General features: G+C 41.1%; 1 protein-coding gene across 5 annotated transcripts in view; it reads right to left on the bottom strand.

Moving 5' to 3' along the window:
* The window catches only part of LOC123516817 (anoctamin-7-like), a 219,194-nt gene that overhangs the window by 13,342 nt on the left and 180,852 nt on the right, over positions 1-25,000 (bottom strand). For 4 of the 5 annotated variants that reach the window (XM_045276513.1, XM_045276517.1, XM_045276514.1 and 1 more), the window contains 6 exons: positions 21,335-21,442; positions 19,545-19,652; positions 15,604-15,740; positions 5,754-5,922; positions 4,272-4,437; positions 1,134-1,391 (listed from right to left, as the gene is read on the bottom strand). In XM_045276513.1, coding sequence (XP_045132448.1) covers positions 1,134-1,391; positions 4,272-4,437; positions 5,754-5,922; positions 15,604-15,740; positions 19,545-19,652; positions 21,335-21,442 — 946 coding nt within the window. The remainder of the gene's footprint in view (positions 1-1,133; positions 1,392-4,271; positions 4,438-5,753; positions 5,923-15,603; positions 15,741-19,544; positions 19,653-21,334; positions 21,443-25,000) is intronic. The other variant, XM_045276516.1, reaches the window with a different exon arrangement.

Below are 25,000 nucleotides of genomic sequence, written 5' to 3'. Positions count from 1 at the left end.
TGGAGAAAGAAAACGGTCAGGGTGGAGGGAAGTATGGAGAGGGATCATCATCTTCAGTGGAGAAAGAGATGGAGGAAACGTACCAAGGATTAAAGAAGTGCAACTGTTTGGGAAGGAGGCAATCACAAACAAGAATACAGGAAAGAAAAGGATAGGGTTGAGGAGAAGGAAAAACATTTACAGACTGGAGAGAAAGATGAAGGAAATATAAATGAAAGTTGGGGAAAAAGGAAAGCAAAAGACGTGGGAAGAGAGGTAAAGATGAGAGAGATGTAGGAAAGTAAAGGAGACTGGAAAGGAAAATGGTGTAGGAATAAAATAAAAGACATACGAGACCCTACCATGGTGATTAAATTTCTTTGGGAACTTAGTAAGAAGTTAATGTAACGAGACGCCGGAAAAAAAAAGGGTAAAGGAGAATTTTATAATTTTACAAGAGTTTTTCAATTATCTATGCAGTGAAATTAATATGGTGCATCTTAGACCTAAAATTATGAAAAAAAAAAAATCTCTACATGATAATTTGTCTAATACTATATAAAGGAGCATGAGGCAAAATCACCAACTAGAGGTAATCATGATACACTAATACATCCTTCTCAAATGAAGTCTAGTAGTGAGTTTAACAAGGGAAACAAATGAAAATCTCTTGTAAACCAGAAAAATAAAATGAGCGTCTCTATTGCACTGGTGGAGCTCAAAGAAAAATTAAGGACGACCGAAAGTTTGGAGCATTTTACTTTAAAGTTATCATAGAAGGAAACTTAGCAAGAGACAACTAAAACCCCACAAACTAAACACTACAACAAAGTAAACGAATTAAAACGCAGAACACACACTGATTTAAATTAACTTACTGCATCAAATCTATCCTGGCTAATGAGACGATTTTCCATACTTCGAAAAATACACAGAACACACAACAGAAGGTATCATATATACTGCACATGGAGAGAGAGAGAGAGAGAGAGAGAGAGAGAGAGAGAGAGAGAGAGAGAGAGAGAGAGAGAGAGAGAGAGAGAGAGAGAGAGATCAACCAATAAACCATCCACCTTCTCACCCATCCCCCACCACACACACACACACACACACACACACACACACACACACACACACACACACACCAGACTCACCCCAGAAGGACACGAAGATGGAGTAGAAGACGGTGCCGGGGTGGTCAAAGAGGTAGGAGATGCGGGTGTTGAAGCAGATGTCGCTGAGGTCCCAGAAAGCGCAACCCAGCCTCTCGTTGCACAGAGGACACATGATGAACTCGTCGCGGGAGTCACAGATCTCATTGGCCGGTGTGTTCTGGTTGATGGTGATGACGCCGTACATGAACACCAGCAGCCCCACCACCGCCGCCGGCAGTAACCACCCTGTATACATCCCTGGTGGCAGAAGATGAGGTGCAGGAGGAGGATAAGGTGGTAAGATAATGGGAGACGAAAGATAATGTAATACAGTGATGGGAGACAATAAATAGGATAATAGGAGACGATAGACAAATGAGACGAGTGTTGGTGTTGTGGTATGTGAGGAAAGGAACTCCCATTGAAGAAAAGACAAAGGAACAATAGAGTGAGGGGTAAGAAAAATATCTGATGAAAATAAGGCAGAGGTTGAAGAGGTGGGTATCAGGCGATAGGGAAGAGAAGAAAAGGATTATGGTACGTGCTGGTTTAGGTGGAAAATATTTGTGTAGATCTAGAAGTAGAGAGAAAGAGTGAAGGGGATTAAGAAGAGGGTGATACTGGGAGAAAGCGGAAAAGTGGAAGGTGGAAGAGAAGATACAGTATGCGTGTAAATAGTTCGCGTTGGAAAAGGAAAGGAAAGACTATAAAAAGAAGAAGAAAAGACGGTGATTGAGAGAGGGTGGAAAGTGTAAGGCAAAAAGAGAGCCAACAAAAAGGTATATGGTAATGTGTTTTGATGCGAACTACTGTCACTTCATACTGGGGCAGATAGTACTCAGGTGCACGTTATAAGCCTCAGGTTAGATGATCGTCAAGAAAGATCAGCCTAAGTGCAAATACGGATCTACATGCTAACAACCTTCAGGAGTCAGGAGATAGTTGGGTAACAAGTGTCTCGAATACCAAACGTCTTAGTTTCGCTCAGGCCGATCTGTCTTGAGGATTGTCTGACCTGAGGTTCATATGCTCTGAGTACAGGACAATAATTACTCTTCCCAGTGCCAAGTGACTAAACCTGATTTCAGGATACGAAAAGGAAAGACAGAGATATGAAGAAAGAGGAGGCTGGGAGGAAGAAGATGAAAGTTATCCGTATAGAAATAATGGATGCAATGAGAGAGAGAGAGAGAGAGAGAGAGAGAGAGAGAGAGAGAGAGAGAGAGAGAGAGAGAGGAGGGGGAAAGGCGGAGTGAAGAGAGAGAGGTGAGGGAAGACGGAGCTTGTCGAACATATGTAGTATTGTTATTGGTTTAAAGTAACCGTGAGTCTGAGAAAGAAAGGAAAGAAAAAGGAGCGAAAAAAGTAAGTTTTCTGTGTAGACAAAGGAAGTGTGGAGTGAGAGAGAGAGAGAGAGAGAGAGAGAGAGAGAGAGAGAGAGAGAGAGAGAGAGAGAGAGAAGAAAAAAAAAAAACGTCTTGGTAATGGCGTCTGAGCGGTAGACCTGAACGAAAGAATACACGATGAAGGAAGAACTAAACAAAAAATCTCTATTAAGGACATCAAAAAACTGAATGGTGTACACTGAAAAAATACATAATCATCATATCACAACTCTATCAGAACATTAAAATTAAAACTTACACAAAAAAGGAAGAAAGAAGAAAAAAAACTTATAATAACACTTACTGACTCTTCCATATCGAGGCACCTTCATAACCCAAATACACCACCTATTATAACTCTCTAATATGAAAATAAAATGACAACAATTCTCCACAAACTCGAAACTCACGCTGGCCTCACCTGAATTTACAAGTCACATCATGAATAAGTAATAAATGCCAATCGTCTCATGTTAGCCTGTACGTCACTGTCTAGGTCTATAAATAGAAGGACTACGCTGGGGAGACTTCTTGCCACCCACGCCTGAAGAATCTCACAAAAGGCCTCTTCATTTCGCTCCAGTGCCGAGTGACTGTAAACCTGATATGAGGATACGAAAATGAAAGATAAAGAGATGAGAGGGGAAAGATAAAGCTAGGAGGAGGTAAAAAATAAAAAGTTATCCATGTAGAGATAATGGATGCAGAGAGAGAGAGAGAGAGAGAGAGAGAGAGAGAGAGAGAGAGAGAGTAAGATTCTAGCTACGTCGAATAAGTTTTAAGGGAACATTTGTAATCGTGAGTGTGAAGTTGCTTTGTATCAGTATTTCCCTTTCAGCGAGTTTTCAGCCTTGTATAAAGATAGAGAGGAGTCGCATTCATTTGCCTGTTTAACTTAAGCCCTTCAGTACCAAAACGCGTTTCCATATTCATTCTGCTTACTATTTGGTGATTCTATACAGCTTCAGAAACTCATGTGGGAGATTGAAATAGTGAAGATTGTGGCTATTAATCTTCTGCCTTCCATAGACCATTTCTAATGTCAATAAAATTATCTAATGGTACTCAAATCTTAAGGTAAAAATGTGTTCCAGTACTGAAGGGGTTAAACACTTTCTACGTAGAATCTCCAGGTACTCCGAGGCTGATGTTCACCGAGGCAACACAGAAGTAAGGCTTGAGTTTTCCTTCCCTCAGTGCTATTCTGCTTCTAGTTACTAATATTAAAATAAAAAGCGAATGAAAGTTGCGTCCTTTGCACTAATAAATAAACAAGGGGGCCGCCGTGGTACAGTGGAACCATGCGTGCTTTGGGATCCAAGTGGTCTCCAAGCGAACGGGTTCGAATCCTGTCCACGGTCCGAGTGTAGGTTGGGCTTCCTCACTCGGGGCAACGGTTTCCTAGCGGATGGGCTTTGAGATAGGGGGTACCCCCCAAAACTGTATCCCTTTTAGCCCATAAATTCCCGTGAAAAGCCCACATGGTATAAATAAAAAAAAAAAAAGCTTTTATTATTTCGCAAAACTAAGTGTTGAAAAAATATATAAAAAGATAAATATAAAACTCAATATGTTCGTAAAGTGTTTTCTCTACAAAATACCTTATAAAGAACGAAATAAAAAAAAACAAGACGAAGAAAACAAAGTTATATATTGGAATAGAACGTTGACGAAACATAACAAGGAATGAGACACGAGAAGACAAGAAGTATTCATACTCATTTATTTTCTCGTTCTTCCATTCCAGACTCACCAAGCCAAGCGAAGTAAATGCCAATCTTCTCGCCAAAGTACTCGCGGATGTGGTCCAGCGGCTGATACTTGTACCATTTCCCCCAGCGCGCCCAGTAGTGGTACAGCACCTGACGGGGGTTGAGGCGCGACGGGTCCAGCGGGCCAGGGGGAGGCTCGTAGGGACCCTGAAAGATTAAACATGCAGGAGTACGAGATTAATGAGTGTCATCATAGTATTTGCCCCAGACACACACACACACACACACACACACACACACACACACACACACACACACACACACACACACACACACACAGAGTTTAAACTATATTTTTTTCTCTTTACAATTTCACGTCTATTTCCAGACAACCAATATAGTTTTTTTTTCAGACACCTACATTTTTTTCTCCTTTCCACGCACACAAATTGCAGACGGCACAACTAAGAAAATAAACTCGACACATCTCAAGAATATAAATAGACAAAACTTTTTTTCAGACACCTACATTTTTTTTCTCTCCCACGCGCACAAATTGCAGACGGCACAACTAACTTTCATCGCCAACACCCACGTTCCCCACACTCTCGCCTATAAAGTCATGCACAGTTCCCTCCCTTCACAGCCTCCAGCTTAAAGCCTTCAAAATCCCTGCCCTCTCTCTCTCCCTCCTAGAAGCTCGCCTCGTCACCTTTGTGCATGGTCCTTCTGTGATACCTACACTCGAATGCACTTTATCAAACGCTTCAGTGTTTTGTTACTAGATTAATTCAGCACCTCTTATGTAAGCTTCTACTTCTCCTGTCTCGTCATGTTGTCTCTTTTCTTCCTTATTATAAGAAAGAACAATGACTACAGACTTATAAAAAGAATGATTATATTACTACTCCACCTCCACCTCTTCCTCTTCCTCCTCCTCCTCTTACTACAATAACAACAACGGCTACTACAAATGTTACTCATGATACGCTGTATGTATCATCTGACATCGCAAAGTTATTACATGACCTGAACCCACAGAGTTTGTAAGCCTGCTTGGATACTGAGACCAACACTTCCCGTGCATATCCGACCCATGTTAACCCGTCAGTACACCAGCCAGACAATCACACTTTAGCTGAGGTCTTCCAGGCGGCCTGTTCAAATCTTTTCATAAAACCAAAATAGAACTGCTACCAACATTGCTATAATTCAAAATCAGCGCTACCTTCTTTTCTCAACGCCGAAACTTTAAGGGAACTTTGTTTAACTCCCGGTATGAAACCCAAATAAGACCAGCGATATTATCAATAAAAGAAAAAAAAAATCATCTTTAGATTTTCCCTTTTCCTGCAAAATTTTTCTCTAAATCTTGTAAACATTACTGAAAATACAGTAATAGTTTGCTTTGTATTTAACTGTAATGTGAATTTACAGACCATGCTCTCCAACTTCTTAATGATAAACCAGCGACTCTCTCTCTCTCTCTCTCTCTCTCTCTCTCTCTCTCTCTCTCTCTCTACGTCATGAAGAGGAAAAGCAGCTGTGTAGACGCCTTCCTCCACCAGCCTCTCGATCCCGATCTCTCCCTTCTTCGTCTTGCCAAAGGCTGCCGTGGACAAGATCTCGTAGACGATCCTCGAGCGCTGCGTGTTGGTGAAGTACTTATCTGGATTGTCGCTGCCCAGGAACCTGAAGGTGAACCACGCGACCACGTGTTAGAGGACAGACTTCACGATACACTGGCAGGGACTATCAAGTTCAAATAAGACTAAAATAAGGGTCGAGCGATGTAAAGGAAAGGACGTGAACATAGGGAGACATTACTAGTAATTAACTTCATGGATCAGGAAGGGAGAATGAGGGTGAAAAAGGATAAACTAAGGAATTAACTGAGGTAGGTACAGTAGGTTGGTAAAGGAGAGTTTGCTATCCAATGAACACGTCCCCAGTTCCCTTAAGTCATTGGAAGTTGTTAATGGGAACTTGCTTCATTAACAGCGTCTCTTGTCCCTCGTCCCTTAGTGTCCCTTGGTCCGTCAGGCAGAAAACAGTAAGAAAATGGAAACAAAGGCAAGAGTAATGCGTCATGTGTCATTCTGTACACGTTTTCTTTAAGGTCAGTGTTTCGTGCGTCTGTCAGTGCGAGAGTCATGAATGCTGAGGAATACATGAATGGAGCATTGTGAGTGTTATGAGTCTAGTCCTCACGCGCCAGGCAGGTAATGAGGCTCCTCGCGGCCCTCACGGCTTTGTGTGTTGGACAAGGAAGAGTCAAACTGCAAATGGAAAGGTGTTTGTGCTATATACGAAATGTGCTCATGATTTTTTTCTTATTTCACAACTTACTCCTCTATCTCTTCTTTCTTCTTCTTCTATTTTTCAACCTACTTCTTTATCTCTTCTTCTTCTTCTTCTTCTTCATCTTACGTTTTTTTCCTCCTCTTTCTCTACCTCCTTCTCCTTCTCCTCTTCTTTTTCCTTCTTTTCTTCCGCCTCCTCCTCCTCCCTCTTCTTCCTTCTCCTCCTTACCTTATTCCATATTTCTTTTTCAGATAACAAAAATCCACCAATTTTTTTTTTTTTTCCTCATCACCGTCACTTTAAGATAAGGTTGTATAATTCCACCATATACCGAGTCTTAGGTTTTATAGTCACAGTGGCAACGAGGTGGCGGAGATAATACAACCTTATTAGTTTTTGAAATGAATAAAAAAAAAAAGATACTTCAAGCAGGTTCATTCGTTAGATCAATGAAACAGAAGCTCATGTAAGTCAATCCGAGCGATGACATAACATGGAATTAAATGAAAGAATGAAACTGATACGAGATAAGAGGATGAGGATGAGGATGAGGAGGAGGAGGAGTGTTACCAAGTGTGCTCCAAATGAACACCCAAGTTTCTTTAGTGGCTGAGTGTGTGTGTGTGTGTGTGTGTGTGTGTGTGTGTGTGTGTGTGTGTGTGTGTGTGTGTGTGTCACGGTTATACACAGGTACACACGCACGAAGGACAAGGAACACAGAACACAGGACACAGAACATAGGTGGCGCCAACGAGTGTGTTAGGGCTTTTCATTTCCTCGTTAATTGCTGACCCTTAACGGAGGCAGCCTTCCCATCCAGGCGACACGAGGCGAGGTGCATGAACATTCCCTTTTTCATGAGGATCGTTCACTTGACGCACTAACGAACAGCGAGGGTAGTGGAGGGAAGGACGTGTGCACCCGGAGTGTATACTGCATTACAGAGAGAGAGAGAGAGAGAGAGAGAGAGAGAGAGAGAGAGAGAGAGAGAGAGAGAAAATAATTTGTGTAGTAACATGACAAGGCAATTTCAAAGTCGTTTCCTCAGTTAAAGTTCAGGTAGATAACAATGCCTTAATTGAAACACCCACTCGTCTATTTCACAAAGCAACAGGGCAATTGATAATTTTTTTACGGTATGACTAAGTCTGGGAATGAGGAATCTTAGTGCAAAGAAAACTCACAAAAATTATCAGATATTAAAACAAAATCTCAGCATAGTAAATCGAAAAAAATAAAATAAATCACGAGAATTACAAAGGATTCAAAAAGCGTATTTATAGATAAGGATGTTAGGGAGTCTAGACGATGCAACACACACACACACACACACACACACACACACACACACACACACACACACACACACACACAAGTGCCCTCATTCCCGCAGACGGACAGCAGGGCGCCATGACAGCACACGGCGCCGACCAGCCTCCATGCATCCCTTGCACGGCGCACTCCGGAACTTTGTACGATAACTCAGACCAGAGATGAGAATTCCGAGTGTGGTGCAGGTCGTGGCGGGGTGCAGCAGCTGGGGCACGAGACAATGACCGCTTCTCCCCGGGTGTTGCGGTGTTGACGAGAATCTGTGGCTCTTTACAGGTCCCCTTGAAACTCATTATGCAAGTTGGAGAGACAAAGGCTGAGAAAGTTTTTCCTTCCCAGTTTCGCACTCAGTAGGAAACTCCCCACGTCGATGTGTGATATTCTCCGTCCGTGTGTGTGTGTGTGTGTGTGTGTGTGTGTGATTAAGTATTGCATAAATTTGGATAGTGACTGCCTTGTAATCTGTGAAGAAGACAAAGTGTCGAAACATTAAAGAAATTAAGTTTAGATAATTATATTCTCTGTTTCAATACCCAAGCGATCTCATTGGTGCGATTAAGTGACTTGCTCGGCATGTATTATTATTTATCATTCTGGTCTGACTATTCAGTAATTTATCTTTCATGAATTCAGTGACGTGTGCGTGCGTTAGTGTGCGTCTGTGATCTTCCTCAATTTCACATCGTTCATAACTGTCAAACTGTCACGGTCGAGTGATAACAAAGACTTGTATTGCTGTTTGTGTCTATAATGTGTGCCTGTCTGTATTTCCATCCACACACATTCTCTCTCTCTCTCTCTCTCTCTCTCTCTCTCTCTGTGTGTGTGTGTGTGTGTGTGTGTGTGTGTGTGTGTGTGTGTGTGTGTGTGTATGTGTGTGTGTGTGTGTGTATGAATTAAGTAGCGAGTTGCATCTGTCTGTTTTAGGAAAAGAGAGAGAGAGAGAGAGAGAGAGAGAGAGAGAGAGAGAGAGAGAGAGAGAGAGAGAGAGAGAGAGAGAACTTTACCCATGATTATGAAATCAACATCACAAGAGAGAGATGCTGCGCGATCTTTCTTCCCAACTTTCATACTAAGAAGAGAGAATAGACCAGTTTTCGTGAATTTGGGGAAGAAAACTGCACTTCTTTCTCTTGATGAGCGACGAACATTCAGAAAAATGATCAGAGATAGATAGACAAACACACACACACACACACACACACACACACACACACAGGGACTGACAGATATATATGGGTAGATAAATTGAAAGACAGATAGATAAATAGACAGATGAATAGATTAATAGATAGGTAAATGGATAAACAGATAAGTGAGTAAATAAAAAGATGAGATGAAAAAAGTGTTATATCCACCAGTATACACATGAGAAAATACTAACTCGAAGGCTAAGAATTCCAAATACATAATAACCTTTCCTATCGATTCCAAGAAGGCTTACAATATTTTTCTTTTCTTTCTTTAGTATGTTTGGTGCTCGTTCATTTCTCCCATAGAAATTTATTAATGGCGGTGTCTTGACGTATTATTTATAAACGTTATGTTACCTGTCTTCCTTTTTCCTGAATAAAGTGTGATGAAAGGAAGTGTTTTTAACCATTGTGTCTTATCTCCTAGTGTGTGTGTGTGTGTGTGTGTGTGTGTGTGTGTGTGTGTGTGTGTGTGTGTGTGTGTGTGTGTGTGTAAAAATAATATAATATTACAGTTTATTTGAATGGCAGCTAGTACAGAGCTGAAAATCCTACATATTGAATCAACTTATACATGTATATATTCTTGTATACTAACAATCATACTTTTTAAAGTCTACACATCCCCATGTTGGCATCTGCCATATGGTGCGCAGCAGTTATTTATAGCGCCTGATAAGCCTAGCGGCCTAGACCCCGGGGCGATGCCACCCCAAGTGCATTTTTTTTTTTTTTTTGTTCGGAGTTTGTTTCTCCTACCCAGCAGCGGGTCACAACTTCCGTCTTACACCAGGTACCTAATCAATGCTAGGTTAACAGGGGCCACACACTTGAATAGAAGTCTTGCCCAAATGACCTCTGACCTGTCCCGGGAATCGAACTCGGGCTCTCTCGATTGTGAGTCGAGCGTGCTACCACAGTGTGTGTGTGTGTGTGTGTGTGTGTGTGTGTGTGTGTGTGTGTGTGTGTGTGTGTGTGTGTGTGTGTGTGTGTGTGTGTGTGTGTGTGTGTGTGTGTGTGTGTGTGTAATCTTTTTTTCATTTTCCCTTCATTTTTCTAATCAATACAATAGCTATTTAAAATTTTCTCTTCTGTTTTGATTTGTTAAATCTAAGTAGTTAATGTTGATAAAACATTCTCTCTCTCTCTCTCTCTCTCTCTCTCTCTCTCTCTCTCTCTCTCTAAGTCTTTACATTATTTCTCTAAATTACTAACACCATTCGATTAAGCATTTTTGGTGCCACTATACTTAATTCCCATTTATATGCAATAGCTCACATCTAATGGTCTAGCTTCGTAATGCATTAATTAATCAGGGACTGCATCGTGGAGACTTTAACTCTCATTATAATGCTTTTTTATGTTTAATCTGACCATCTTTGCCTTCTTTCTAAATAAAACCAGCAACACTTTCAAGGAGGACAACCTTTTATCCAGTAATTAGTTTAGTTTACAAGGAATCTTACAGCAAAATCTTCCTCCTCCTTTTTTTTTTTTTTTTTTTCCCTCCTGGCACGTCGCATTGAGGAGGTGCGTGTTCCGGAGCGAAACAATTCTAATCTTAACGTCTCCGGCACTTTCGGGTTATAGCTTTAAATTTGCATTTAGATCGTTCACTTCACTTGATTATTTGGAACATTCGTCTTTTTATTGAACCGAGCTACACCATCAGCTCCTGCTCTTCCGGCTTTTATGGATGTGTGTGTTTGTGTGTCTATGAGTGAGTTAGGATTAGTTCCCCTATATGACTTGTAAATCTATATTATGCGCAAAACAGGCCTCATGTCGGGTTAGGCGAATGCTGCACTGAATGGGGCTTTTTATCTGCCTCTAAAAAGCGTAAAGTATGTACGGTGCAATTACATTTCATACGCTTGCTTGGTTTTTTTCTATTCATATACCCCCTAAAATATCATTATTATTATTATCACTATCATTATTATTATTAGTAGTAGTAGTAGTAGTTTTTGTTACTAATATTGTAGCTGTTTTATTATTGCCATTGTGTTTCCATCTCACGTCATTATTTGAAGTCATAAAAACTTTTCCCCATCCCGCAGTACAAGTCCTAATTCATCTACCCTTTTTAAGACAAGAACACATATAAGTACACTTACATCTCCCCGTATTACTAAGTAAGCACATTTCCTCTTGGCACCCAGCGGGAAAACGCGACACAGCACAAGATTCCGCATATTTACGCACATTCCATTTCAAGGCTCGCCATCTGAGCACCGTGACAGTCTCGCCGCAGTGATCACCAATGGTACGAGGAGGAGGTCAACCACCGCTCAACAGCCGCTCAGCAACCGCTTAACAGCCGCTATACTGCCGAGCTACAGTCTCATTTGGCACGCTGCTGAATAGACTCAAATATTCATTACCTCCGCGTTGCCGTAGCATTGCAGCGCTCACCTCCATTTTACAGTCACAAGGGGAGTACCCAAGTCGTCTCTACAAGAACCATAGAGAGTTTTTTGGTGTCAATGATGAATCACGTGGATGTTTTTTACTCTATGCGTGTGTGTGTGTGTGTGTGTGTGTGTGTGTGTGTGTGTGTGTGTGTGTGTGTGTGTGTGTGTGTGTGTGTGTTCTTACTTATATGTACAAGCTCTCTCTCTCTCTCTCTCTCTCTCTCTCTCTCTCTCTCTCTCTCTCTCTCTCTCTCTCTCTCTTTCTACTCTTTCTTTCTACAAAAGCGAGTGAAAAGTAAGACAGCATATGGATGAAAATTCTTTATTCGGGAAATTCAGGAATCATTATTAAAAAGAAATACGTAGAATGTAGTTTTCCTATTTTTTTCTTTTCATTTTTTTTTTTTTTTTTTGTTGCAAAAATTTCGCTACATTTATATGTGTTTGTGTTGGATGCCACCATGTATGTGTATGCACTTGTGCAATATTCCTTCCAACGGACAAGTGAAGAATATTAAAAAAAAAAAAAAAAAAGACACTTGCGCAATCTATGTAGTACAAAAAAGTTAATTGTTCGTAAAGTCGACACTCACTTTTAATTGTTGTAGTTGTTCGTCAAACTGTTTATTCGTCAGACTCTTTTTGTTATTCACTTGTTATTTTAGTGTTTTCCATTGCTGTATGAACGACACACTATGCGATTACTTTTATTTTTCCTATGCAATTTTCGTTCCTCTCCGTTCTGAAGTATAATCCAATTTTCCCATAACTCTCTCTCTCTCTCTCTCTCTCTCTCTCTCTCTCTCTCTCTCTCTCTCTCTCTCTCTCTCTCTCTCTCTCTCCATCCTCCATCCATCGCTCCCAGCCAACACCAGTAACACACATTCTCCGCCGCTCCTCCATCACCTTCAAACTCACACTCTCGTCTTGCATACCACGATCCCTCCGCAGCTGCTCACTTAAAATAACCAGCTTATCTTCGAGCAATAATCTTCCAAGTGACCGTCGTGTCGCGGGTTTTGGAAAGCGCCACTCAGCTGAGCCTCGCAAAACTCTTCAACCGTCTCGTAGTCTTCTCGGTGGCACGGATATAGGTTGTCGTGTTTCCTGTGTGTCCTTCCATGCGTGTCTGTCAGGCGTCACTCGAGTTCTTCCCGTGTGTCGCCTCCATGTCTCTTCGAAAAGTATATATGGTTCGGTCCAGCTTTATTTATTGTTTCTTTCCACGACCTCTTATTCAATGTTAGGGAATTACTGCACTGGGTTGTAACATTATGAATACGAACGTTTCGAATTGTACGAGTTTCTGTTTCACATGTTCCAGGAATGTATGAGCTTTTTACTACAGTGCAAGTTGCCGAGGTATTCACTCTTTTAGGCTGGATATATATCCCTCTTTTGTTTACATTTATTCATATTGACTTTGATACGCACCAGGCAGACAGCATATGTAACAACCCGCTTGGCTGACCTCGCGCGGCTGAGAATCGAATTACACTGAGAGGTCACAGTTTTGGTGCCTTGTGGAAAACATTTTTGGACAGGAACAGGACATTGTTTTCTTTTCAGACATGACAATATGTGAAAATAAATGTCGTGTGTTGGGTTCAAATACACATTGTGGAGACGAAGCATCAAGTAAATTTCTATAAAGAGAACAGTTGCCTTAGAATCGTCTACTGGAGCTACAGTGAAGGATAAAAAAAAAAAAAAAAAAAGATCTGCGATTCCCGTTTGTATGAGCTTAAGTTTCGGTTTAAGCTGGTGAAGGGCAAGATGTCGTGAACGTGAACTATAAAGAATGAATGGTCTGGAGGTGGGAATTGATGTATAAATGAAACGTTTGGTTCACGCTTCTAAAATAGCGAGATGACATGAGTGTGAGCTATGAGGAATGAATGGTCAGCAGGTCAGTGATGATAAAGTCCTTGGTCGATCAGGAAAAAGGAATACGACAGCGTCACAGATACACACAGTCCTACACGCTACACAACATTGGTCACATGGACTCTACACACACACACACACACACACACACCCGTCGACACTTGGTACACTCACTACCCGTCACGACTAGAAGAGGTAATCCATCAAAATGATAATTCAAGGAGAAAATGTCTGATGCATCGCTAAAGACAATAATAATCAAACGAGATCTCGCTACGTCATGCAGGACAGTACAAAATCCAGCCTCAGCTTTACTACAAAGGTGTGCTAATGAGACGCATGCGCACCTTCACTAAACTACGGGAAAGGGTCAGAGGCGGCACTCAATATCTTCAAGTTACCGTACTATAGGTTGTTTCATTGGACATGGGTAGAATAACACGTGTTTTGGTATCAGGGGATAAAAAGGTCCCAGAAAGACTGATAGCCAGTGGCAAATGAAGCAAGAGGAGAAAGAGATACCGAGTGAATCAAGGTATACGAATATTCGGAAGAAGACGGAAGATGTAGTAGTACAGTAATAGTTTTATGCTCTTCTTCGGCAAGCTGAGGCGTGTCATCAGCTTGAAGGTGACTGAGGGAGAATGACGGGATGAATGGTCAAGGGAAGGGAGAAAAGGAAGAAGAAAGGGTAGTGATGATAGATGTGGCGGAAGAGGAAGAGAATAAGTTGAAGGAAATGGATTAATATGAAAAGGATGAGTAAAGTACGAGGAAAAAAAACGAAAGTGAGGAAAGAGAGAGAATAATAAGGACGGTGAGAGGGAATCGAGCGAGGAGGAGAAAAAGGTAGAAAGAAAACGACGATGATGAGAGGAGAGAAAGAAGAAAAACGACGAGAATGGGGTAGCTGCAGTGGGCGGGCGCGACGGGGGCAGGCAGACATGCAGGGCGGCGGGCAACGGCATGAACGGCCACGCATGCGCGGTGGTGTGCGTCCTTTCAGCCACCGGCGAGCACTGAGGGGCTCACTAACACAAGCTACGTATGCATGACCGGACAGACAATTTCTTTGATGATTAATGCATATATCTAACGCTTCAAGACGCACGTGAGAGCGATTCCTTTTTTTTCTTTTTTTTGTGTGTGGATTTTTTTTTCGTTGTGGGAATAAAATAGTCCCTCTTCCAGCCAATTTCCTCCTGACGGGCGGTGGATGATTTGGGTCTGCAAAACGAATGGATGAATTTTGTATTGTCTCTTTTCCTTCCTCTGGTTGCTAATCTATTGTTCGGACATACTTGCTGACTGACTGACTGATTGACTACTTCTCGTCTGGTCATTTACAGTGACGAGAGGAACTTTGGAGACAATGGGAGCCGAATCTAACTTTTGAAAACTCTTTGAGGAGGAGGAGGAGGAGGAGGAGGAGGAGGAGGAGGAGGAGGAGGAGGAGGAGGAGGAGGAGGAGGAGGAGGAAGAGGAAGAGGAGGAGGAGGAGGAGGAGGAGGAAGAGGAAGAGGAGAAAGAAGAAGAGAAGATAAAAAAAAAAAGGAAGAGGAACGCCGATACGAAAGTTGATCACCACACCAAAGAAACTGTCTGTCCCCGAACGGAAGGAAACTGGTGCTCACTTGCATATGAATTTTCTAGCGGAGGAGACAAAGAGAGGGAGAGAAAGAGAACAGGTTAGTGGTGGGCCTCTGCTGGCTGACTTCGGGAGCCTCGTCACTCTTTGTTAAAGGGGAACACTTGGCACGCGCTGCCTGTGGGAGGACTGAGCACGGGCCTTGGAATTATTAAAAAAAAGAAGAAATATATTAATACATTGTTACCAGGTAAGAAGGAGAGACAGAGAGAGAAAGAACAGCTCTCAGAGACTAACTTGGACAAGAGGATATCGAGCTGATAAATGAGGAGATAGAGGAAGACAGAATGGGTGGAGATGTGAAAATAAAAATATAATCGACGACACATTGGCGAAGAAAGGTTTTAAAGTACTTGAGTGAAAAGAAGCAGGAATTTCATTTCTACTGTGATATATACAATACAGGCACCTGGGGCGCCCACGGCATGCTCGGAGCCACACACCGACAGGTAAGCCTACGTGGTGTGCCTCAGAAACAGGTGAATATGCGGGGCAAGACAATCACTCAACGCTTCTCCAAACCACAGGAATTTACTGATTCACTTCTGCCAAAGCTCAGGAATGAAGGAAGGAAGAGGCTGCTCTGAACACTCACCTGTCGATCTTTGATCTCTTGAAGGCGCAGGTGAAGTAGTCGAGGGGCTTGTTGGGCACATCCTCCGCCATCAGGTTAGGCAGGTGAAGGTGCTCGATGATCACCTCGGACCAGTTGGTGGAGGGGTTGTTGTGAGCCTGAAGGAAACACGTACAACTCGGAATATAGGAAATACGTAATAAAATAGACGAATTGAACCAATAATGTGGAAAAAATGAAATTGATATATAGATCATTTAAATGTATCGCTACTGATTAGAACTAATTACACGCATTGACATCATTATCATCATCACCATCACAACAAACGACTTACTCCACATGAACCTACTACGATCATGTCCTGGACTGAACCTTCAGATACTAATCATCATCCTCATTATCACCATCACTACAACAAGCCACTGCACGATAAAGACCTTATCTATTGGTTGCCTATCGATTCCAAGCCACACCAGTAAAACGTATTTTTATCACGATCTTTATTAGTCTTATGTCACCTTTCTCAGTGAGCCAGAATTATTTCGTGCTTTAGTGTATGTCACATGACCTCATTCTAGCAGTCCCATAAGTCAAGGTTAAAAACTACTGTCATCTTCAAGAGGGCAGCGAGAAAGACTTTTAAATGAGCACATATTTCCCTCAATCAATGACCTTCAGCCACATTCCCTTCGTCCTCCCTTCTCCCATCGTCCAGCTGAGGCTCTGAGATCAAAGTGAAACTCAGATGGGTCGCTTCCACTGAATTGCCTTCACTGCTTAAGTTGTTCCCATCAAAGGAATCTTCAAAGAATCGTTTCTCATATTCCGAACTTTATTCTGGCTACATTAATCCTCTCTAATCCCTGAAATATCTCTTCTTTCTATTTAAGTCCCTAGCAGAATATGCTTATAAATATTTCTAGTTCCATCTTAAATCAGCTTATGTGGGATTTCGTTACGTCCACACAACACAACACAACACAACACACACACACACACACACACACACACACACACACACACACACACCTAATTTATATAACGAAGCCCAAATACGAAGCCTGGTTTCGTCCCTCCATTGAACACAAGCCCACACTCTTCATCCACCATCTCCTGAGCAGCATCATTATCACAATGTTTCGTTCACTCCCTGACTTTGAAAGGTTTCCAGTGGGCAGCGCTTCCTCCACCTTCATTTCCTGCCTTTCCTGTTCTGTTCTCCTTTTCTAACTTCCTTATTTTCCCACAATAATTATTTCACTACATTCAGTGCCCCAAGGCTTCGCTGGGACGTGAGAGGAGAGAAACAGTGTCTAAATCACGCATCGCTCACCGTCGGAAGTTCTAGTAACGATCTCTTTATCTAACGTAACATAACAAAATCACTGATTTGGATTTAGAAATAACAATTAAAGTCACGCATTGCTCGTTGCCAGAAGTTCTTGCTTTAGTAATAGACTCCTGACCTAACGTAAGCCAACCAAATATAGTGCTGGACGAGACACCGCTAACACGTCCTGCGTAATTGGTGAAGTTCAGAAACAACGATCTGGGTCACGCATCGGCTTCCGCCAGGCATACTTGCCGAAATGACTGAGGCCTGACCTAACCCAATATAATCTAACGTGGGCTGATCGACATGCTCCATGAACGCCTCGAGTCCGTAGTGTGCATTTGGATTTCATGGAACGGGATGAAAATGGACTTGTTTATTCAATCATCTTTTCTCTATTAGATTTGTAATATACTTACCTATACTTTTTTTTTTATCTAATGAAATGTTCAGGGTTTGCCACGAGAGGTTACATGGTAACCTTGTACAGTTACTAATTTTGTTATGGGATGCAAAAAGACGTTCATTGTTTCTCTCATTTACTGATGGTGTTCGGCGAGTTACTACGGGTTACACTAAAAAAAAAAGAAAAAGAACTTTCACGAATAGATGGATTTTTTTTCTATAATGGTCCATCTTTAACAATGACTTTATGCGACAATAAAATGATTTGATGCAAGTAAAGAAAGGAACAAAAGAGCATACTTGTTTTATAAATTTAAGCGATGAAAAGTTAGATAATTATTATCTCCACTAAAGAGATAATTTTTCTTTTCATTGTTTAGAGAAGTAGGCAACACAGCGGTGCAGTTTGCCCTTGACAGGGGAAGCGACACTGCTTCTGGCAACACGAAGGTCGGACAGATCCTTGACTTGAGTTAAAGGAGGAAATAAAAACAAACACGCCACGAAATTGAAGCAAACATGAAACAACTGCGAGACTCCAATTTCCTCCACGACAGGCAACTGAGGCAGCCAAGAGCAAAGTTTAATTTGGGAGTCTCCATAATATAAATAGGAAGAGAAAAATGTCAAAAACTACTTTCACTATGAATTTTATCCCTTAGACCTTCGAGAAAAAAAATAAAGAAATACGATCTACATAAATATACATTAGAGAAATTTGCCTTTCAAAACTTTAACGAAATAAAATTGAATAAAGAATTAGCCCCCAAAAAATACGGGGACTTTTAATTTCACAGATAACTTTCAATTAAAGAATATAATGATAAAAACAGAATGAAAATTTTTCACGTTGAATTTTAACCCTTTTGTAAACGTCATTAAGAGTAGCTGGTGAGGGAAGGAGAGTGAAGGAGAGTGAGGGAAGGAGTGAAAGAGACGAGAACGAGGTAGTGAGGAAGGTGATGGAGGCAGGAGGGAGTTGGAGAGTGGAAGGGGATGGTAGTGAAAGATGGAGATGACAATTGGCGTGGAGAGGATAATGGAAGATTGGGGGAGGAGGAAACAAGGAGATCTGAAGAGGAGGAGAGGGAAGGAAGAGGTTAAGGGAATGAGAAATTTAGATGAGCGAAGATGAAGACTCAATTGCGTTCTCTTCTAAGTGCATCTCTCTCTCTCTCTCTGTAATTCACCACGGCCATCTGTTGGTCACCCAGCCAGCCTTCCCCACTACGGAGAGAGCTTAGACCGATCTTCGGGTAGGACTGAAACCACAATACCCTCCACGTACCGGGAAAGCGAAGCCACAACCCCTTGAGTTATATCCCGTACCTACCTGCTGCTAGGTGAACAGGGGCTACACATTAAGAGGCTTGCCCACTTGCCCCTCCGCGCCCGGGACTCAAACCCAGGCTTTCCCGGTTGTGTGCCCAATGTGCTAACCACTACACTACGCGGTGTGTGTGTGTGTGTGTGTGTGTGTGTGTGTGTGTGTGTGTGTGTGTGTGTGTGTGTGGGAGAGTACGCGCACGGGCAGAGGAAGGAAGGCTGCTGCAGGCGGTGGGTCTAATGGAAGTTAATGGAATACTCAACTGAATACTAATTTTACTGCAGTTTGGTGGGTGTGTTTTATGGCCACCCAAATGAGGACTGCGGCTTCGAGTGTAATTTCTTTTCCTCATTAACGACCTCCTTGCTTGGCTTATCAGGGGAGGGATTTTTCTTTATGTCTATTCTACATTTTTTTGACCTTCTACATTTGTATAAGCTGCTTTGCATAATCGTTCTATATGAAGCAATTTGAATATGTCTCCTTTTTCCTTTGTAAACTTTCCCTCCGCTCTTGTTCTTACTTTGAAGTGGAGTATCTACCCACATAAGATTTTTTCCCTGCTACAATTTCATTCATAACATTCACAACTCTCAATCTCACACACTACACATTTTTTGTTAGTAAGCTTCCCATTCATCACGTCATCCACCATAAAATACTATTCACTTCTACTGCACCTATTTCATTTCCAAAACCTCAACTTCAACTCTTCCTTCTACATAATCTTTCCTCTTCCTCATCTTGCAAGTATAAACATTATCATTTCAGGATATTCATGTATACATAGAATTTCCATGAACCACTACAGTATATACACCTCTCAAAATGTATCCCATCCTCATCTTGTTAATTTGCACGTCAAACAACATACGGTACAATACCTCCTCTTACCCTACTTCCCTGCTTGTCATTCCCGCCGGTGTCCCACTCTCCTTCTGTCCTACTTTGGAAGCAGGAGATCCATGTGGTGGGCCGCGAGGGTGGTTGGTCACTACACCCCTTTAACACATCGATTGCACGGCTTGGGACAGTTCTCGTGGGAGGGAGAGAAGGAGGGAGAGGAAAACAAAGAAGGGACGAGAGATTTGTGGGGGAGAAAGGCAAGAGTTTCGGATGTAGAGATAAAAAAGACCTTTTTATAAATAATTGAACAAAAAAGAGGGAAATTTTAACTGAAACGGAGTAAGCAAATTGAGTATTGATTCTCTCTCTCTCTCTCTCTCTCTCTCTCTCTCTCTCTCTCTCTCTCTCTCTCTCTCTCTCTCTCTCTCTCTCTCTCTCTCTCTCTCTGTCAGCCCTTTCATCTCCCTGCATCTGCATATTTTTAAAGAGCAGGAGACTGAAAGAAGAAAACAAGATGACGAAGGGAAAGAAAAAAAAAGGGTGAGAGCAAAACAGGGAAGGCAACAACATTAAAAGGAAGAAAATGGAAAACATCAAAACATCACATAAATCTTAAAAAAGCTGAAACAAATAAATATCAAGAAAGGTATAAAATAGCAGATAGAAAATAAGAAAAAAACAGATAACATAAAAATTTGATGGGAAAATTAAAACACCTTTCATTTTTCCAGTAATTCTTTTTCGTTGTTCCGGATTCCTTAATACTTTTTCAGCTTTCTACATTGTATCTGTGTTTTTATTCTTGTTCCTTTTGCATCCCTTCATCCTCCTAACCACCGTCTTTCCTTCTTTTCATCTTCGTAATCCACACTCTTTGTTCCTTTTCGATCTTCTAACGTGCGTTCCTTGTAGAAATTATCTTTTGTTTTCAATGTAACCAAGTCATCTTCTTCCTTCTCAATCTTCTCAGCCACACCAAATCAAACCCAGGAAAACAGTGAGCTGCAGTAACTACCAGGTTTACAAGACTCGATTCCACGCACCATTAGGTAAAGAGCAAGACTTTCTTACCCCAGACCACACTTCCCTTTCTCCTCATAACAGCAGCAGTACCTCGCCTTCTGAACACCACCCTTACGATCGCTCCAGCCTCTGCACTCCTCTTTCGGTAAGTTAAAGGAAATCGAGCATACTCTTCCTAACGTGACATTAATGCAGCCTTGTGAAGTATTGGGAGAGAGAGGGTATTATTGTTTAACCATTTAGGGGGCATTGTTTATATTGTTCCAGAGGTGTGTGTGTGTGTGTGTGTGTGTGTGTGTGTGTGTGTGTGTGTGTGTGTGTGTGTGTGTGTGTGTGTGTGTGTGTGTGTGTGTGTGTGTGTGTGTGTGTGTGTGTGTGTGTGTGTGTGTGTGTGTGTGTGTGTGTGTGTGTGTGTGTGTGTGTGTGTGTCTCTCTCTCTCTGTCTCTCTGTGTCATCTCTCTCTCTCTCTCCCTCTCTCTGTCTCTCTCTCTCTCTCTCTCTCTCTCTCTCTCTCTCTCTCTCTCTCTCTCTCTCTCTCTCTCTCTCTCTCTCTCTCTCTCTCTCTCTCTCTCTCTCTCTCTCTCTCTCTCTGTCTGTCTTTCTGTAAAGGCAACGATTTGCCATATATACATCAGCCCTCTCAGTTTAACAGAATGCGCATCTCACATCCTGAGAGGCTTGGCTTTATTCCCATCACTAATATCAAATAAAAAAATGGCACGTCGGTTCTCATGGGTTCTTTGCCGATAAATGAAGCGGAATTATCGCAAAATTATCATCAGATCATGAAAAGATAAGAGGGAGCAGTCCTCACCTGCAGCGGGGCCCTCATGTTGAGCTCCTCAGCGTAGCGACACAGTACTGAGAAGGGAGCGCTTAGCTTGATGAAATAGATCACCTTCTTGCCAGCGATCTCTGTCTCCTGTGGAAAGAGAAGAAGAAAGGAATGGTGTGATATCGAATTTTACTTTGTCATATTGGCAAGGTACAGGTTAGAGAAAAAGAGAGAGAGAGAGAGAGAGAGAGAGAGAGAGAGAGAGAGAGAGAGAGAGAGAGAGAGAGAGAGAGAGAGAGAGAGAGAGAGAGAGAGAGAGAGAGAGAGAGAGAGAGACAGAGAGAATAAAACAAACTGGGAAGAGGAGAATTGACACAGAATAATAAACAAACTGGAACACACACACAGAATAAACACACACACACACACACACACACACACACACACACACACACACACACACACACACACACACACACACGTCAAGAGAGGGATACATAGTGAAAATGGAAAGAATTAATGTCTACAGTATACACAAACATTAAAATCTATATGAATAAATTTAATGGTGAACTTATAGAACGAAGTAAAAGCAAACAATTCCTGAAGGGAGTTATTGATGTGCTATACTTTTAATAATTGAAAAAAATAAAGCATATCATTGTCAATATACGCATAAATGTACTATTAGTGAAAAACATCATTTATAATAAAAATTCTAATTCTGCTGTACAACAAACGAGAGCATTAAAACGTTCGAACATTCAACAAATCAAGTAATTGCTGCAACATTACCTTGCTCACACATTTAACTATTCTCATACTAGTCACTCTCGTCATGTATCTCTGTTTAAATGAATGCGCTTCACATGTATATTTATATTAGTTTTTTGGTATATATTTGTTTTCTCTATTTGTGTAAAATTCGTATTGCAGTTTTATACATTCTGATATATATATATATATATATATATATATATATATATATATATATATATATATATATATATATATATATATATATATAAATACTCGGGCATTAATCTTTCAACCTCCATAGACTCTTTTTAATACAAATAAAATCGTCTAATCCCACACAAAAGTGATGGTAAAAATGCGTCTCAGTATTGAAGAGTTAATCAACAATTTCCCTTTCTTTCTTTATATTTCGGATTGACTTCCTTTCATGTCACTTAACAAACTTTCGTCTTTATTCAGCCAGTATTTGCTCTCTTCCCTACATGTCTCGCTGACCTGCATTCTTCTCTATTCTTCGCTTTATGTCACCCAACTCAGATGTATTGCTTCGTTTCTAACTTAGTAATACAAGGAAAAAACATAGTCATAGTCAAGCTCTGGTTCACCTTCATAAGAAATACATTAAATTATTTCATAAACTGCAGCTTTTATTCACTGTGTCAAGAAGTACTGCCTCGCTTCTCACTCAGGAATGCAATAATGCCACGTATACACAGTCACGCACTGCTGCTTCTTCTCCCTGTATAATCTGTTAAATTGCGCCTTTCCGCCTCTATTCCCTCCACAGCCCAGAGTTTGTGTCGCCTTTACTGAGTGGCTCTTTATTCCACACAAGTGCTGGGTGTCACTCACCAAGAGCTGGGGCGAGGTACTTTGAGCTTAAGGGCTAGGAACTCCTATTTTCTTCTTGTCGTCGTTTACTTTATTTTTTTATAAAGCATTACTTTTTCTTACTCTTGTATTAGCTCTTATATGACTAAATATTCTATTTCTTTGTTTTTTATTTTTTTTATCAAGGAGCCATATCGTATTATTCTGATCAAGTAAAATATCATGTTCTTTTTTTTCTGCTGCCATTTCACTGGTAAACAATAAAATACAACTTTTCACTAATGTACTACAGTTCTTTATGAAGTATGCAATAATTTTCCTTTCTATCTTCATGAAAAAGCACTATTTACGTATATCCCCATGAACCGAACGTAAAAGACGCAAATATACCATGCCATAAGAAAATATACGTATCTAAGAATCCATCAAGTTCTTTCTCTTACCACTACGCGAGAAGATTATAACTCATGAATTTCAAAGAGGTAAATCACATGCGTCATTCCATCTCTTCTTTGATACTTTAGCTTGGATGTTGCCTCAGTGCAGGAAAGGGCGATGGATCCTCAAAGTTACATGCTACTGGAGTCTGTGTTACCTAAGATCCTTATTAATTTATGGAGCGAGCTTGGGTCTGAAAGGGTGGATAGGGTGCTTTGGGTTGGCCTCGTGCCTGCTTTTGTCTTTATACGTGTGAGGAGGATAGGCGCATGTGGATAATGGGAGAGAGGAAGAAAGGGATAGAGAGAGAGGGGGCGAGAGTAGTAAACGTGCGTTCTCCATAGAAAATCTGTGCACTTGAGCGCACGGGAACCTCAGCCTGCCAAGTGACAGTTGAGGACGTTTCCAGAGAGAGAGAGAGCGAGAGAGAGAGAGAGAGAGAGAGAGAGAGAGAGAGAGAGAGAGAGAGAAAATCAGCAAGGTCGATAGGTACGTGACATTATATAGAGGGGGAAATTTCCAGAGCGTGATGGATGGCTGCCATTTACCCCCTGGTCAGTGTGGCAGAATGGGGCGCAGCACGAATGAATCTTTGCCACTCTCATCCACTACAACTCTCGTATCAAAAGAGAAACATAAATGAAAGAAAAGAAGAAAACCTAAAATATTGTTACTACCACTACTAAAGCTACTACTACTACTACTACTACTACTACTACTACTACTACTACTACTACTACTAATAATAATAATAACAATAACAATAAACGAAAATAAACCCTAGTGAAGATGTAAGTCCGTAAAAAGTCTACGAAAGTATGAGAAAAGGTATTTTGACGTGTTTTGATAAGATTTCGTTATATAATCTTCACTATTCCCCCCTACACTCTAGATTCAGATTCTTGTACCATAAAATTTCACTACATATCCCGCACTATATCCTCTTATAACCTAAATATAGATACGTTGAGAATATTCACCTCCTTTATTGGAACTCCTCTGAAACTTCACTCTCTCACATTCTCAGTCTTTGTTAATCTTTCCCCTTTTCACTAAAACTTAAGCTCTTTCATTACTAGTCCTCGTGTAAGACTAATTGAAGAACCAGACGTCTAAGAAACCAGCACTCACGCAATAGCCAGGAGCAGCAGTGAGTGTTTCCAGGTACTATTGTATTGAATGGACCTGAAGCTACAATGAAGTTCTCTTGAGGTTCTTCGTAGTTCTTGATTAACATTTACTCTCCTCTTTTGTCTTTTGCTCGCCCGCACGAAGGTCTTGAGAAAGATAAGTGTTGGAGGAGAAGGAGGAGGAGAGGAAGAAAAGAAGATGAAGAAGAACAAGAACAAGAACAAGAATAGAGAAGGTTATTGAAAAAAAGTACAGTATACTGAAATATGTAGAAGGTACAGAAACTAAAAAGAAAATGATTGATATGTAAAAAATCTGGGGAATTACTTACAACAACCACTATTACTATTATTACTACTACTACTACTACTACTACTATTACTACTACTATTACCACTACTACTACTGCTGCTACTACTACCATTTCTGCTACTACCACTACTACTATGTCTATTACTACAATTATCATAACCCCTACTATTACTGCTACAACTACTGCTACCATCATACCACTACCACAAAAAAAATCACAAACACGCAAGAGAA

The sequence above is a fragment of the Portunus trituberculatus genome, chromosome 41 (genome assembly GCF_017591435.1).
Source record: "Portunus trituberculatus isolate SZX2019 chromosome 41, ASM1759143v1, whole genome shotgun sequence".
Classification (NCBI taxonomy): Eukaryota; Metazoa; Arthropoda; class Malacostraca; order Decapoda; family Portunidae; genus Portunus; species Portunus trituberculatus.
Note: the sequence above shows the minus strand (reverse complement) of the source record. Positions and strands in the feature narration are given on the sequence as shown.